We start from the raw sequence: 14,890 nt of genomic DNA on the forward strand, positions 1-14,890 counted from the left end.
AGTCTATTTGCAAAACTTTTTACATAGATGGGTTGTAAATCGCAAGACGAATCTAATGATGCTAATTAATCCATGATTAATTAATAATTAGCGGATGGTTACTGTAGCATCACTGTTGCAAATTATGAATTAAGTAGACTCATTAGAATCGTCTCGCGATTTACAGCCCATCCATGCAAAAATTTTTGTAAATAGACTTCATTTAGTACTTCAAATTAGCAAGATTTTTTTTTCACTTTAATGCGTTTACGGCTTTTTTGCGTTTACATGTAAAGAACTAAACAGGGACTAAATCAGTTGCAGAAACTTTAAACGATTCATGTACACACATAAGTGTGATTGACAGCGCGGCAGATTCATGCATTTTGAGTTGTATAGTATGCATGACATTCAATTGATAGCACTAATTGCTCGAGCAAGCGCCAGGAGGTGGCCTGCTCCCCAAGAGAGCAAGCGCCGGGGTCGTCGCTGATGTGACGGCGGCGGCGGACGTCCTGGACTGCAGCTTCTGCTTCGTCCCGCTGAAGCCTCCCATCTTCCAGGTATTTATTCCTCCACTAGTGCCTTGCGCGCGCCTTGGCGCGCGTAATTTATTTATTTGTTTTTGTTTGGCAATATAAGTTTATATAGAGATTTGTAGTAGATGTATAGACAAATAGATATACATAGATAGAAATATGATATTTATTTTTAAAGCAAAGAATGCAAAAAAATAGTAGCTGAAATCCGACGTCTCAATCTCGCCGTCGAAGGCGGCCGGGAGCGGTCCTGGGGCATCTCCTCACCATGCAATGCGCGGCTATCACGCCCGACCTGCGGCACCGCAGCGTACCGGAGCGAGGCCGGGTCGCCCGCCGGTGACGGCATGAACTCGCCGCACCCATCGAGGGCGTGCCCGGCGGCCCGCCCAAACTCGCCGCGTGGCTCTCCAGCCTAGCTTCACTGCCGTCATTGCAGTAGAGCACACACCCATTCGGAGGCCACCAAAATTACCGGTCGAGAGTTCTAGATTCAGATATTTTGTAGTGACCGAATGGATAGCTGACGCGTGGACCATTCGTGTCTCAAGGCCTCAAAGATAACGATGGCACGGCCAATCACATGCCCTGTCAATTTAGGATCGAATAGTAGGAATCTTTTTTTACTGGCGTGGCCAGTCTGCCGTTGCGCCGAGCTTCGGGGCATTCACATATAGAAATTAGGGCCGTGATTAGATTCAAAAATTTTATCCCAAAAACGTCACATCGAATATTTGAGCACAGGCATGGAATACTAAATAAAATCTATTTACAAAACTTTTTACACGGATAGGTTGTAAATCGCGAGACAAATCTAATGAGCTACTTAATCTATGATTTGCAACAGTGATACTACAGTAACTGTTCACTAATTATGAGTTAATTATGAATTAAGTATGCTCATTAGATTCGTCTTGTGGTTTACAACCCATTCGTGCAAAAGGTTTTGTAAATAGATTTTATTTAGTACTCCCAAATAGTAAGATTCCCTTTCATCCGTAGTCATACAGTGGTACTACAGTAACCGCTCACTAATTATGAGTTAATCATGAATTGAGTATGCTCATTAGGTTTGTCTCGTGATTTACAACCCATCCGTGTAAAAGGTTTTGTAAATAGATTTTATTTAGTACTCCGAAATAGCAAGATTTCCTTTCATCCGTAGCCATACAATGGTACTACAGTAATCGTTTACTAATTATTAGTTAACCATGAATTAAGTATCCTCATTAGATTCGTCTCGTGATTTACAACCCGTCTCGTGATTTGCAACCCATCCGTGCAAAAAGTCTGTAAATAGATTTTATTTAGTACTCCGAAATATCAAAATTCTCTTTCATCCGTAGCCATACAGTGGTACTACAGTAACCGATCACTAATTATGAGTTAATCATGAATTAAGTATGCTTATTAGGTTCGTCTCGTGATTTACAACCCGGCCTGTAAAAGGTTTTGTAAATAGATTTTATTTTGTACTCCGAAATAGCAAGATTCCCTTTCATCCGTAGTCATACAGTGATACTACAATAACCGTTCACTAATTATGAGTTGATCATGAAGTAAGTATGCTCATTAGTTTCGTCTCGTGATTTGCAACCCATCCATACCAAAGGTTTTGTAAATAAATTTTATTTAGTACTCCGAAATAGTAAGATTTCCTTTCATCCGTAGCCATACAATGGTACTACAGTAATCGTTTACTAATGATTCGTCTCGTGATTTACAACCCGTCTCGTGATTTGCAACCCATCCGTGCAAAAAGTCTGTAAATAGATTTTATTTAGTACTCCGAAATATCAAAATTCTCTTTCATCCGTAGCCATACAGTGGTACTACAGTAACCGATCACTAATTATGAGTTAATCATGAATTAAGTATGCTTATTAGGTTCGTCTCGTGATTTACAACCCGGCCTGTAAAAGGTTTTGTAAATAGATTTTATTTTGTACTCCGAAATAGCAAGATTCCCTTTCATCCGTAGTCATACAGTGATACTACAATAACCGTTCACTAATTATGAGTTGATCATGAAGTAAGTATGCTCATTAGTTTCGTCTCGTGATTTGTAATCCATCCATACAAAAGGTTTTGTAAATAGATTTTATTTAGTACTCTGAAATAGGAAGATTTCCTTTCATCCGTAACCATCGGATACTACAATAACCGTTCACTAATTATGAGTTGATCATGAATTAAGTATGCTTATTAGGTTCGTCTCGTGATTTACAACCCGGCCTGTAAAAGGTTTTGTAAATAGATTTTATTTTGTACTCCGAAATAGCAAGATTCCCTTTCATCCGTAGTCATACAGTGATACTACAATAACCGTTCACTAATTATGAGTTGATCATGAAGTAAGTATGCTCATTAGTTTCGTCTCGTGATTTGTAATCCATCCATACAAAAGGTTTTGTAAATAGATTTTATTTAGTACTCTGAAATAGGAAGATTTCCTTTCATCCGTAACCATCGGATACTACAATAACCGTTCACTAATTATGAGTTGATCATGAAGTAAGTATGCTCATTAGTTTCGTCTCGTGATTTGTAATTCATCCATACAAAAGGTTTTGTAAATAGATTTTATTTAGTACTCTGAAATAGGAAGATTTCCTTTCATCCGTAACCATCGGATCACGATCGGACGGGCGAAATTTTTTTGGCCGACGTGGCTGCCTGAGAGGGCGCGGAGGGTCGGCGCTTTCATATATAGAAATGCCTGAGTCTGAATGTCTGATGATAATCTGCAATGGATTTATTGTATCCTCCGTGCAGTGCACCTCGGGGAATGTGGTGTACTCGTCGTGCCGCGACAAGCTCGAGGCCGCCGGCAAGGGCGGCACCAACTACCGGTGCTACGCCATGGAGCGCGTCGTGGGCTGCGACGCCAGGCCTCCGTACTACGCCCACGAGGAACACCTCCTTGCATGCCCGCACGCGCCGTGCCACTGCCCCGGCGGCGAGGCGTGCGGCTTCGCCGGCTCCGTGGCGGCGCTCTTGGACCACATCGCCAGTGCGCACAGCTGGCCATGTGAGACTGAGCCGCCCCGCCGTGGGTCCTTCATGGTTAACCTCCGTGACGGCTTCAATTTTCTTGTCTCTGACGAACGTGGCAACGGTGACAAGTATCTCCTTCTCAACGTGGCTCGCCGCCATCCGTGTTGCCGCACCATGTCCGTCATCTGCATCCGTCCGGGCGCCGCAGCCCCGACCCCAATGGATCAACTGAAACTGCTCTTCTCCTGCTTAGGGCCAGTTGTTCATGGGGGTAAACAACTTGGGCACCATCAGCTGCGTGCAGAGTTGCCGGTGGCCTGCTCGGATCTCTCCCATGGTCTGCCGGATCCCAACCAGTGCCTTCAGTTCAACCTGCCTTGTAAGGATGAGACACAGGATGGCATGTCGGTCATGGTTGGGATTGTGGCAAACCACGGAGACGACGAGGTTGACAGTCATGACGACGACTTCGACTACTCTGACTCGGAACTTGGGTACATGGCCGAGCAATCCTACCGAACTAGGCACCCTAATGACTTTTGATCGGTACTGTGGAGCATGCAAATCTAATCTCAAACAATGAAGTTTCCAATTGCTCCCAGCTGTACAAGTTTAAGTTGGATGTGGTTTAAGTTGGAGCGCGGCAAGGTGGCTCGATCAGAGCTCTGCCGCCTGCTGATCCTGCTCAGCCTACCCAGCCTGAAGCAGATGAAGAACCCTCGGAAGATGAAGCAGGTGGTGCATAAGCTTCTTGTGGTGGATGGTGAAGTGGCGAGCCTTGTCTGGTTCTGGAAGTATTTGTAGTCTATGGCTGTAGTCGTCTGTTGGTCCAATCTTTGCTGAACTTCTTGTCGCCTGATGCAGGTGTCAGCCTGTCGTTTGTTTCCTTGTTCTTGCTCTCCTGTTGTCTCTGTAATCTCTGAAGAATGTAATTTCCATTTCATGAAATGGAAATGGGCAGAGCCTCCTATCGTAAAACTCTGAAAAATAAATTTCTGTGGATCGACCACGTCAACCGCCGTGCCAAGAAGCACCGAGTCTGCCCAAAGGTATGGCGTATGTTTTGTGCAACCAAGTATCTTGCTCCCACAAACTGTAATCAGAGGGGTACCATCTTGATACCTGACCAACGTGCCTTTTCTGGAACCAAGTGTGTCTTAAAATAGTAGAATCTTCCGCTTGCACTAGGTAAAAAAAAAAGAAATTCTGAACCGTTACATCTGAATGGAATTATATGTCTAATTCAATGTCGCATGCCTGCAACTTCAAAACCACACTATATATTGTGCTTGTGCATGTAAAGTATGTAGCACAGGTCTTCTGCAAGTACAGTGCCGCTAGCAGCTCGATAACTCCAATCAACACTTAAGTCACTAAATAAAAGGCAGCAATCCACAAAAAAGAACACTATGCTAGCTCATGCATACAGAAACTGGAACAGAACACTAACTGCTTAGACATTTTGAAAACGTCATCAAAAGGGGTTCTGGATAGAATCGTCGTCAAATGCACGTAGGTGGCAACAAGGCGTACCATTTCCTTCACAAAACGGACTCTGACGAGAAACCATCAGCGTGCAGCTTCCGTTCGCCCATTTTGCACGAGCCATTACGTTCTTGAGCTCGGCACCAACAACCTGATCCGACCGGGAAATTCCATGGGCCATCTCAACCACCATCTTCTCAAGAACCTGCGCGCGCTCGGCGATGAACTTGAGGAAGCCAAGCTCACTTCTCCTCCCTCGGAACCCACGGAGAACCACCTTCTTGATGTGACGCTGCACGCATTCGATTGGGTCAGCCTCCTCCCAGAACTTGAGGATGAGGTCGTCGACTTGGCCGCCGTTGCCACTGATAGTAGCGGATAGAGGTTAGAGGATCCCAGCTTAACTGATGAATGTCGTCATCCTCAGAGTGGACATAGAGCGTCTCAGTGTTGGGAAAGTATCCAAGGAAACGAGGCACCGCCGTGCCCTTGGTGCGGGTTCCAAGTTTCACCTGAATCGTCAGCACCTGCACGCTCGGGAGGACTGTACTGCCAATGATCTCCGGTTCTTGCATTCCAGGCACCAAGAATCCCAAAAAGCGCAGGTTGGGTCTTAATCCACGATGACATTGACATGATGTTGAACACAAGGCCGCTTCTGCTCCAAACTCCACAACACAGCAGGAGCCTCTCCAGGGCCGGAGCGTGCCCCACGTCGATCTCCGGCACGGTGGACGAGCACACCCGGACGCACCGCAGGCTGCTGCTCCTGATGCGGATGGGCGCAGGCCGCCGATGGCTTCCGACGACGACGAGCTTCTCCAGGACGGGGCAGCTGTTCTCGAGCAGGAAGGCGAGGTCCCGTCCGTCGATGGCGACGGAGCCGAGGCCGAGCTCCCGGAGGCGGGGGAAGAACACGGCGCCGGGCGGGAGGGTGCTAAATAGCCGGCTATAGCTTCCGCTAAAGACGGCTATAGCCTCTAGGAAGGACAACCGCATTTAGCCCGCTAAAGCCGGCTATGGCCCGCTAAATGCCAGCTATAGCCTGCTAAACGCCATAACGGTGACTTTGCCGCTAAATGCCTTAGCCGGCGATTTAAAACCTTGGAAGGTCCAGAAGCCGAGGTAGAGGCGCGTGAGGGAGGCGCACGCGAAGAGGGCGCCGGGGAGCTGCAGGTGCGCCGGGATCGGGGTGGGCGGTTCACGAGGACGAGCTCCCGGGCGCCCTTGGCCGCGAGGAGCTGGAGGCAGCGCGTGAGCTCGTTCCGGTGCGCGGCCAGGAAGGGGCCTGGGTGCGCGGCGGAAGGGGCCTGGGTGCGCGGCGAGGGCGCGGGACACGGCGGCGGGGAGCAGGTGGGCGTCGGCGTCGTCGGCGAGGACGAGAGGCAGCGAGCATCGGCGAGGACGAGAGGCAGCGAGCGCCAGATGCCGGTCCAGTGCTTGGAGAGTGCAGTGGCGCGCGTGGCGTCCCTGGCGGGGAGGCGGGAGACGACGCCGCGGAGCATGTCGTCTGGGAGGCCGCTGATGCGGTCGACACAGCCGTATGCGGCCGCGCCGGCGTTATTGGAATTGGAGGGGGGCGCCGAGGTGGACACCGGCGGCGCGGGGAGGGAGGAGTAGACGCGCTGCGCCAGCATGCGCGCGGTGCCGTCCATGAGCGCGGCGACGGCGTCGTTCTCCATACCGGCCATGGACGTCATGCCGGCGAGGGTTTTGCTTTGGTGGGTTGTGGGGGTTAGCTGGGAATTGATCAGTACTCTCTCCGTTCCAAATTATAAGTTATTCTAAGAATTTTGGAGGGTCAAACCATCTCAAAGTTTGACTAAAATTATAGAGAGAAACACAAAGATTTATGACATCAAATAGGTATACTATGAAAATATAGCTAACAAAGAATCTAATGATAATTAATTGATATCATAATTGTTATTATCTTGTTATATAAATTTGGTCAAATTTGAAAAATGTTGACTCTCCAAGATTCTTGAAATGACTTATAATTTGGAACGGAGGGAGTAAATATCATTGTCGGTGGGTTTGTACTGCTCTGGGCCAACAAACCCAACAACCCAAGTGAAAAAGGGCCAAATGAGTGAGTGAGCCGTATAAAGAGCTTGGCCCAAGATGGCGCGAATGCCATTTTCCAAACAAAACTTGAGCAAGTTGACTGAAGCAGACTTTGTCGTATTTTCTCTTTTTTTTTAGATTAAGGAAAATATTCCGGTCATTGGTCACAGCTGAAATGATCGAGATGGTACCTTCATATGAATTTCGTATTTTCCATGTCTTGCCATCATATTTATCATCCTATGCAGTTTGCCATGTCTTGAAGGTAAGATGGACTTGACCGATGCTACTGAGCTAATGGTCATTGGTCACAGCTGAAATGATCGAGATGGTACCTTCATGTGAATTTCGTATTTTCCATGTCTTGCCATCATATTTATCATCCTATGCAGTTTGCCATGTCTTGAAGGTAAGATGGACTTGACCGATGCTACTGAGCTAATGGTCATTGGTCACAGCTGAAATGATCGAGATGGTACCTTCATGTGAATTTCGTATTTTCCATGTCTTGCCATCATATTTATCATCCTATGCAGTTTGCCATGTCTTGAAGGTAAGATGGACTTGACCGATGCTACTGAGCTAATGGTCATTGGTCACAGCTGAAATGATCGAGATGGTACCTTCAAAAGGTTGAGTTCAATGTTTAAAAGGAGCAGCCACCCTTATGTGCCGCATTAATTGATTGGAAAATCACAGCAAAGCTCTCCTAGCTCTCAAGTACGTACCCTTCACTGCATTTGTGTTCTAAAGCCTGTTCAACGTCAGATAATCTAGAACCAGTTTCTTCAATGAAAGAAAGTCTCATCAAATCGGTTTCAATGAATAAGAACCATACAAAATAGACGTCTTCATCTTTTTTCTTACGGAATCTTTTTGCATTTGTCGTTTTTTTCATTAAAGTCAGACCAAGAGGCTGCAAGCCTGCAATGCAACACTTGAAGTTGATTGGAAGGGCGGTTGCGTTATCGGTCAACACCCGTGCAGGTGGGCTTCATCCGCGTCAGATACGTCTCCATCAGTCTAGCATTCTAAGAACAATACTCGTATGAATTGGTAAAAGTCAAATGACTCTCTAGGCTGCTACCCTGGTCCTGGTTCCACGTATGACTCTAATAAATTCAAAACCAAAGCATCTTGTTCCTTCCACCCATAATGTACCTGACTATTAATTCAAATATCCCATAATATATATTATTAATTCCGTGCATGTGCATAGCTGATTCCCTCTCTATTATTTGAACAGCAAATGTTAAGCATGCAAATATCAGGATAAGATGCATTTCCAATCAACCTCAGTCATGGTTTGTGTCAAGGCAATCATTCAGCAACTAAGAGCATCTTATGTTGGACGCCCTACCTCCAGTTCAAATTATATGTGTCATTTTGGATTTATGTCAACTGTGTCCAGCTACGACACACGCTATACATTTTTTTTTATCGAGGGACTTGTTATCTTATTATTACTAATTGGAGGCTCCTTTGAAGTGTCCACCTGAAGCCACCTAGGATCCTAACTGGACACCCTAAAAAAATAGAGAAATTCTATAAATTCTCACAAAAATAAGAAACATCTAGCCATCAATCTAACAACTCTAATTATAATAGTGATCGGATCTGTTATCTTTCTTTATAAATTCTCCACCTCTGCCATTATAAAAATAGACTATAGTAACCCCTGAGCATGTATCTAAATTACCCACCTATGCCATTATAAAAAAAATCAAAAGTAACCCCCTAATCTTCATGTAAATTACCCACCTATGCCATTATAATACAAATAGCCCCTAAATTTGCATATAAATTATTCAATTATATCATTATTAGAAGTTAAATTACTCCTAAATCTGAATTTAAATTATATAATTATAATAAAATATTAAAGTATTAATATAAAAATCTAAATTATATTTTTTATTATTACTAATATTATTGTTTATATAAAAATACTACCCACGATGTGTCACCATGTACTTATGTATGATGGAAGAGATAAGACTATCAATTCACAAACAAATAATTCAACTATATATATACATATCGAATACATGTGGAGGTAGGATGCAAATTGAAATCTATTGTAACTAGTTAATGATAAATATATATTTTAGAGTATGTGTTAGAATATTTAATTGATGAAAAAGAGCGTGAGATATGTAATTATAATTATTGATCTTATTTTTATATTAATTTTAATTAGCTTGTGCGGGGTTGATAGGCTAGTTTTTATAATTAATCTAAGGGATTAGTTTGTTGCCTCTAACATGCATCTGATTAGGCCTACTTATCTGAAACCAATTAAGGCTGCACTAACTGCATATGTATATTTCATTTGATCATTTCCATGTGGTAAGGCCACATGCTTGCATGTCTGTTCAGCAAATCAGTCATATCACGCCTTCAATTTTCAGACTACAAAAGAAAAGACTGATCTCTAGAGCTGTCTGTTCTTCACCATCGTAGGTTGGCCCGTCAACAACGTCAGAGACTCTCCAGTTTCTTTTTTCTTAAAAAAACACTCATCTATATATAGCACACCTGATGACCGATGGCTCTCCGTGCCTCTGGCCATTTGTTCCTCAACAGTGCAAGCTAGCTAGTGCAGGGGAGGTACGTTGCTCTGGTTCTGATGATCGAGCTGCTGGTTTCGATCATTATATTTGTTCTGGATTTCCGTTTGGGTTCCTTCTTCTAGATCGCTTCTAAGTACGTTTCCCTGGATCTCCATGCTTCTGGTAACAATTAATGATCACCTTTTTTCTTACTTGCAGGACCAAAGAACAGAAAAGTACAAGAAGGCCGAAAGAGCCATGTCGGCAATGGTGGTGAGCGCATACAAGGGGGTGATCGACTCTGTTCTTGCGAAGCTCATAGCGCTGATGACAGGGGACATGTGCTCCACCTTCATAGGCGTGTCCAGCGCAGACGTCCTGTTTCTCAGGGACGAGCTGCCCGCCATGAATGCTCTCCTCGAGAAGCTGGACGACGCTGAAGATCTTGATCCGGAGGCAAAACACTGGAGGAAGCAAGTCAGGGAAATGGCCTACGACATCGAAGACTGCATCGATGATTTCAGTAGCAACGTGGCAAGCGTCGACGCAAGGGCAGGCTTCCTCCAGAAGGCTTCCCATTTCCTCAAGACCTGCAGGGCCCATCTTGAGGCTGCCTGGCAGATCAAGGAGCTCAAGACTCGTCTGCTGGAGATCAATGAGCGGCGTAAGAGGTACAGAGCTGAGGACTCCATCTCTAGCACTGCAGCATCAGTGATGGTTGATCCTCGCATATCGGCATTCTACAAGGAGGCGGCCAGCCTTGTGGGCATTGATGGCCCGAAGAGAGAGCTTACCAAATTGGTCATGGATGGAGAGAAGAAGCTAAAGGCTATGTCCATCGTTGGTTTTGGAGGATTAGGCAAGACCACCCTTGCTAGTCAGGTGTACCGTGAAGTTGGAGGGCAGTTCAACTGCAAGGCATTTGTGTCTGTTTCTCAGAAGCCAGACATGGTGAGGCTACTCACAAGTGTGCTACTACAGCTCAAGCAACACCCCTCTCATGCTTGCGGGGTCCAACATCTCATCGACAACCTCAGGGAATATCTAATGGACAAGAGGTACGCATTCTTACTACTAATTTCAAGTCTAGGAATTAACATCTTCATGACGTAATTTGCCTTCTAAGTATTTGGTCAAAATGCTTATGCTTGCATTTCATCATGTCGTTCAGAAAATTTTATTTATATTAGCACCTGTTGACAGATCATTAGTTTTACCAGTTTTTGGAACAAAAGGACTAAAATAAATTAGACTCTACTCACGAAGGATGGATCGTCTATAAAGGGTGTAGGATTATACTATTTTATTTATACGGTCTCCTTTGACGGTTTTTGTGTCAATCAAATACGCTAATGCTTGGTTATGACAATGCAGCAGATTGGTCAATTATTAGCTAGCTACTGTACATCTGTATATTAACAAAACAGCTGCATATATAATATTCCGGCCTCTATTCTAATATAAATATGAATATTTTGTTACAACTAGTTTCCTACTAATCCACGAGCTTTGACATATCTACACTATTTTGAAAGATACTGCTTAACTAACCCATCTTCAGTTTAATAATGTGCACCCCACGTGTAATGTTCTTTGTAGGTACTTAATTGTAGTGGATGATTTGTGGGATGTTCCCTCATGGAATATTATTGAATGTGCTTTTCCACAAAATAATGAGCATAGCAGAGTTATAATAACTACAAGACATGGGGATGTGGCTAGGACATGTTCCAGTGACCATGGATGCATCCATAATATGAAGCCCCTAAATGAGCAAGACTCAAGGAAATTATTCTTTAATAGAATATTCGGATCTAAAGATGAATGTCCTTCTCACTTGACAGAAGTTTCATGCAAAATTTTGAAGAAGTGTGGTGGCCTACCGCTCGCAATTGTTACTGTAGCTAGTATTTTAGCTTGCCATCCTATGAGGCTGAAGGAGCAGTGGGAGTACATTCAAAGTTCTCTGGCCACTAATAAATTTGCAAGAAAGTCCACCTTGGAAGAACTGATGCATATCTTAGAACTCAGCTACAAGAGTCTCCCCCGTCATCTGAAGGCATGCTTTCTTTATCTCGGTGCTTACCCAGAGGATTGTGTGATTAGCAAGGCTGAGCTAGTTAAACGGTGGGTGGCAGAAGGTTTTGTGAGTAACAACTCTCTTGGACAAGATGCATGGGTTGTTGGGGAGAGCTATTTCAATGAGCTGGTCAATAGAAGCATGATCCAACTTCCACATCAGGACTACTACACTGAGATATCTCATTGCAGAGTCCATGATATGATGCTTGATATGATTTTAAGGAGGTGCAAGGAAGACAACTTCATCAGCGTCATACATGATCCACAAGCAGCTACAGAAGCGCAAGACAAGATTCGCCGACTCACCGTCAATCTGAATGGTGCAGAGGCTAGCACAATGGCTATGACCGTTACTAGGCAAGTGTCGCAAGTCCGTTCTCTTGCCGTATTTGGAGCATCCAAGTGGGTACCTCCTTTGTTGGAGTTCAAGTTTCTACGAGTGCTGTTCCTTGAATTCTTCTTGCGTGAGATGGTAATCGACCTCACGGGTATCAACCAACTGCCGCAGCTGAGATACTTGAAGGTTGAGTGCAAGGAATGCCTGTTGGATGGAGACATACCATCACAGCTCTCCATAATGCTGCCTGGTCAGATCCGAAGGCTGCAGTACCTGGAGACTTTGGAATTGCCTTGGGTATCAGAATGCAGCATTCCATCAATATCAGGTGTTGTTGATCTGCCACGGTTGTCCCACCTTGTGTTGCGACAGCATAAGGGGGGATTGCCGGATGGGATTGGGAAAGTGAAATCGCTGCGCACTTTGCACGGCTTCAATCTACCAGGGAGCTCACTGGAAAATATTGGTGGCCTCGGCGAGCTCACCAGCCTGACTGACCTGTCCCTCCATTGTGGCAAAGGGCAACAGAAATCAACCACACCAGGATGGATGGCTGCTCTGAGTTGCTCCCTCGAGAAGCTCAACAACCTCAGAGGGCTTTCTGTGAGGTCTAACAGTCTCAGCTGCTGTGCTGACGCAATGAGCAGCTGGTCTTCACCTCCTTTCCTCAACCTCGAGAAGCTTGACCTGCTTGACTGGACCTTCTCTGAAGTTCCCAAATGGATTGGCCGTCTCCATAGCCTCCGGGAGCTGGCACTGGGAGCGAAGCAGATACTGCAGGAAGATGTCAGCATGGTTGGGACAAGGCTGCCCTTGCTCATCCATCTAAGCCTACGCGTCGTTCCTGCAGGCATCCCGGCCAAGGAAACACAGATGATCATGATAGCAGGCTCCATGGGATTCACGGCTCTCCGGTTCTTCTGTTTCGACTCTAGCAGGATGTCGTGCCTGGCATTTGGGGCAGGTGCTATGCCCCGGCTCCGGCGCCTGCTGGTAGGACTGGATCCACTGCAATGGGACGAGGCCACGCCTGTTGGGCTCGAGCACCTCTCACGCCTCGAGGAAATCCGAGTACTGACGGCATCCCCATCTGCTGCTGCTGCTGCGGGATCTGAATCGATGAAAGTCGACAGGTCCGCGCTTGTCAAGGGCATGTTCCAGGATGCTGCCAGTGCTCTCCCGAGTCGCCCGGCATTTACCCTGCTCCCAAGGATTCGTTCCCTCTCTGATCACATAAATTGCTGTAAAATTAATATGGAGACTGTCGCCTGTAAGTAGGAATTTTTTTTAATGCAATGTCTGTACTCGTCACAACGAGCCCCTTATGTACATGAGGACTGGTCACCATTGTACTCAAGTTTCACATACTCCCTCCGTCTTGAAATGTAGTCGAACTGTTCTAAGTTTGATCGAATTTATAGAAAAAGTAATCATATTTTTAATGTCAAATAAGAATAATTAGAATCATTATAAAATATATTTCCATAATACACTCATTTGATATGTTAGATCCTAATATTCTTCGCTATAGATTTGATCAAATTTATACTAGTTTGACTTAGGACAAAATACGTTTGAGGACGGAGGGAGTAGGCACACGTATCTTACTATTATAGCATCCACGTTAGTTCTAGTGAGAATGTGATATGCTCTAGAAAAAAATTCCAACAATTTTCACAAAAATTAGAAATATATGACCATCAATTTGATAGCCTCTAATCATCATAACCATTAGTACTATTAAACTTTTCTAAAAATAGCACCTCTACCATCATAAAATAGCCCCTAGGTGTCTAAACTACTACCTCTATCATTATTAAAAGTAATCTTAAACAATCCTCTAAATTTGCACCTATTATTGTTAAGAAAAACGTAAAATATATTTTAAATTATCTACACCTCTAAATATAAAAAAAAATTCTCAAAGTACGATCCTCAAGTACCTATTCTTGCCATTATTTATATAGAAAATACCAATTTAAGGTGTACATGATATGTTTTATCATATTTACATATATAGAGGATGCGATGCGAATATTGATTTTTCTGTCAAACACATATAGCTAAAGGTTCAATCAAGCAAACACATATGGAGGCGCGGAGCAAAATAAAAGAAAGCTATGAATGTCGATGAAAAAGTGTATAGAGTAATACTACCTTAGCTCTATAACAATCGAATAAAGATAAGTACATATATCTGATTTTCTTATTGCAAAATACACAGTATAAACACAGATGCTTATACACGCACGCACACTCAACTCTATAAATACACAGCTCAAATCTACCCCTACAAGCACGTTTGAAAGACTAGGGGAGTTCCCCAACTAATTTCATTGATCAATAGCGCTAGGCTAGAGCAAAGGCTTACACAGTAAACCCCTGGAAAGTGGGGAGAGTAAAGACCAGGAGAGGAAGAAGAGAAACAGGGGAAACTTAAACAATATGTGCTAACCGGTTCTTCCAGATGAGCAGATATGTAGACAGGTCTTGTTGATGAGCGAGACTGGTATAGTATAACTGGAACATCGTTTGTCTATTCGTTTGCAATAAAATGGGACCAAGGATCGCACTAAAAGGAACGGTCTCTTCTTTCCTCCTCCGCCCATTATGATTTATGAACTTGATCGTTTGCAATAAAATTCCAATGAATTTTTTTTATTTTTTGTTCCAACGGAACATTTTTTCATTTTCAACCGAACAAATTTTTTTGTTTCAATGAACTTTTTTTTTCCAACGGAACATTTTGTTCCGGCGGAATATTTTTTTTCTAGTCATGGGGGACAGCCTAGCTCCCCGCGCTTCCTCGTCTCATCTTTCCCCCGGCCCAGCTCCCCCCGCGCTCCAACGGC

The 14,890-nt window shown here is 44.3% G+C and overlaps 1 protein-coding gene across 1 annotated transcript; it reads left to right on the plus strand.

The window, feature by feature from the left end:
• The first annotated feature begins 9,518 nt into the window (after window positions 1-9,518).
• LOC120679777 (disease resistance protein RGA5-like) lies at window positions 9,519-13,405 on the plus strand. The gene is made up of 3 exons (XM_039961430.1): window positions 9,519-9,677; window positions 9,839-10,677; window positions 11,219-13,405. Exons 1-3 carry the CDS (start codon window positions 9,609-9,611, stop codon window positions 13,314-13,316), a joined length of 3,006 nt encoding a protein of 1,001 aa, XP_039817364.1. The 5' UTR covers window positions 9,519-9,608; the 3' UTR covers window positions 13,317-13,405.
• The last annotated feature ends 1,485 nt before the right edge of the window (window positions 13,406-14,890 follow it).

The sequence above is a fragment of the Panicum virgatum genome, chromosome 6N, assembly GCF_016808335.1.
Source record: "Panicum virgatum strain AP13 chromosome 6N, P.virgatum_v5, whole genome shotgun sequence".
Lineage (NCBI taxonomy): Eukaryota > Viridiplantae > Streptophyta > Magnoliopsida > Poales > Poaceae > Panicum > Panicum virgatum.

Coding starts and splice junctions, on each gene's coding strand:
- LOC120679777 (XM_039961430.1), top strand. CDS start 9,609: ATGACCGATGGCTCTCCGTGCCTCTGGCCATTTGTTCCTCAACAGTGC. Junction 9,678..9,838: donor AGCTAGCTAGTGCAGGGGAG/GTACGTTGCTCT, acceptor TCTTACTTGCAG/GACCAAAGAACAGAAAAGTA. Junction 10,678..11,218: donor GAATATCTAATGGACAAGAG/GTACGCATTCTT, acceptor TGTTCTTTGTAG/GTACTTAATTGTAGTGGATG.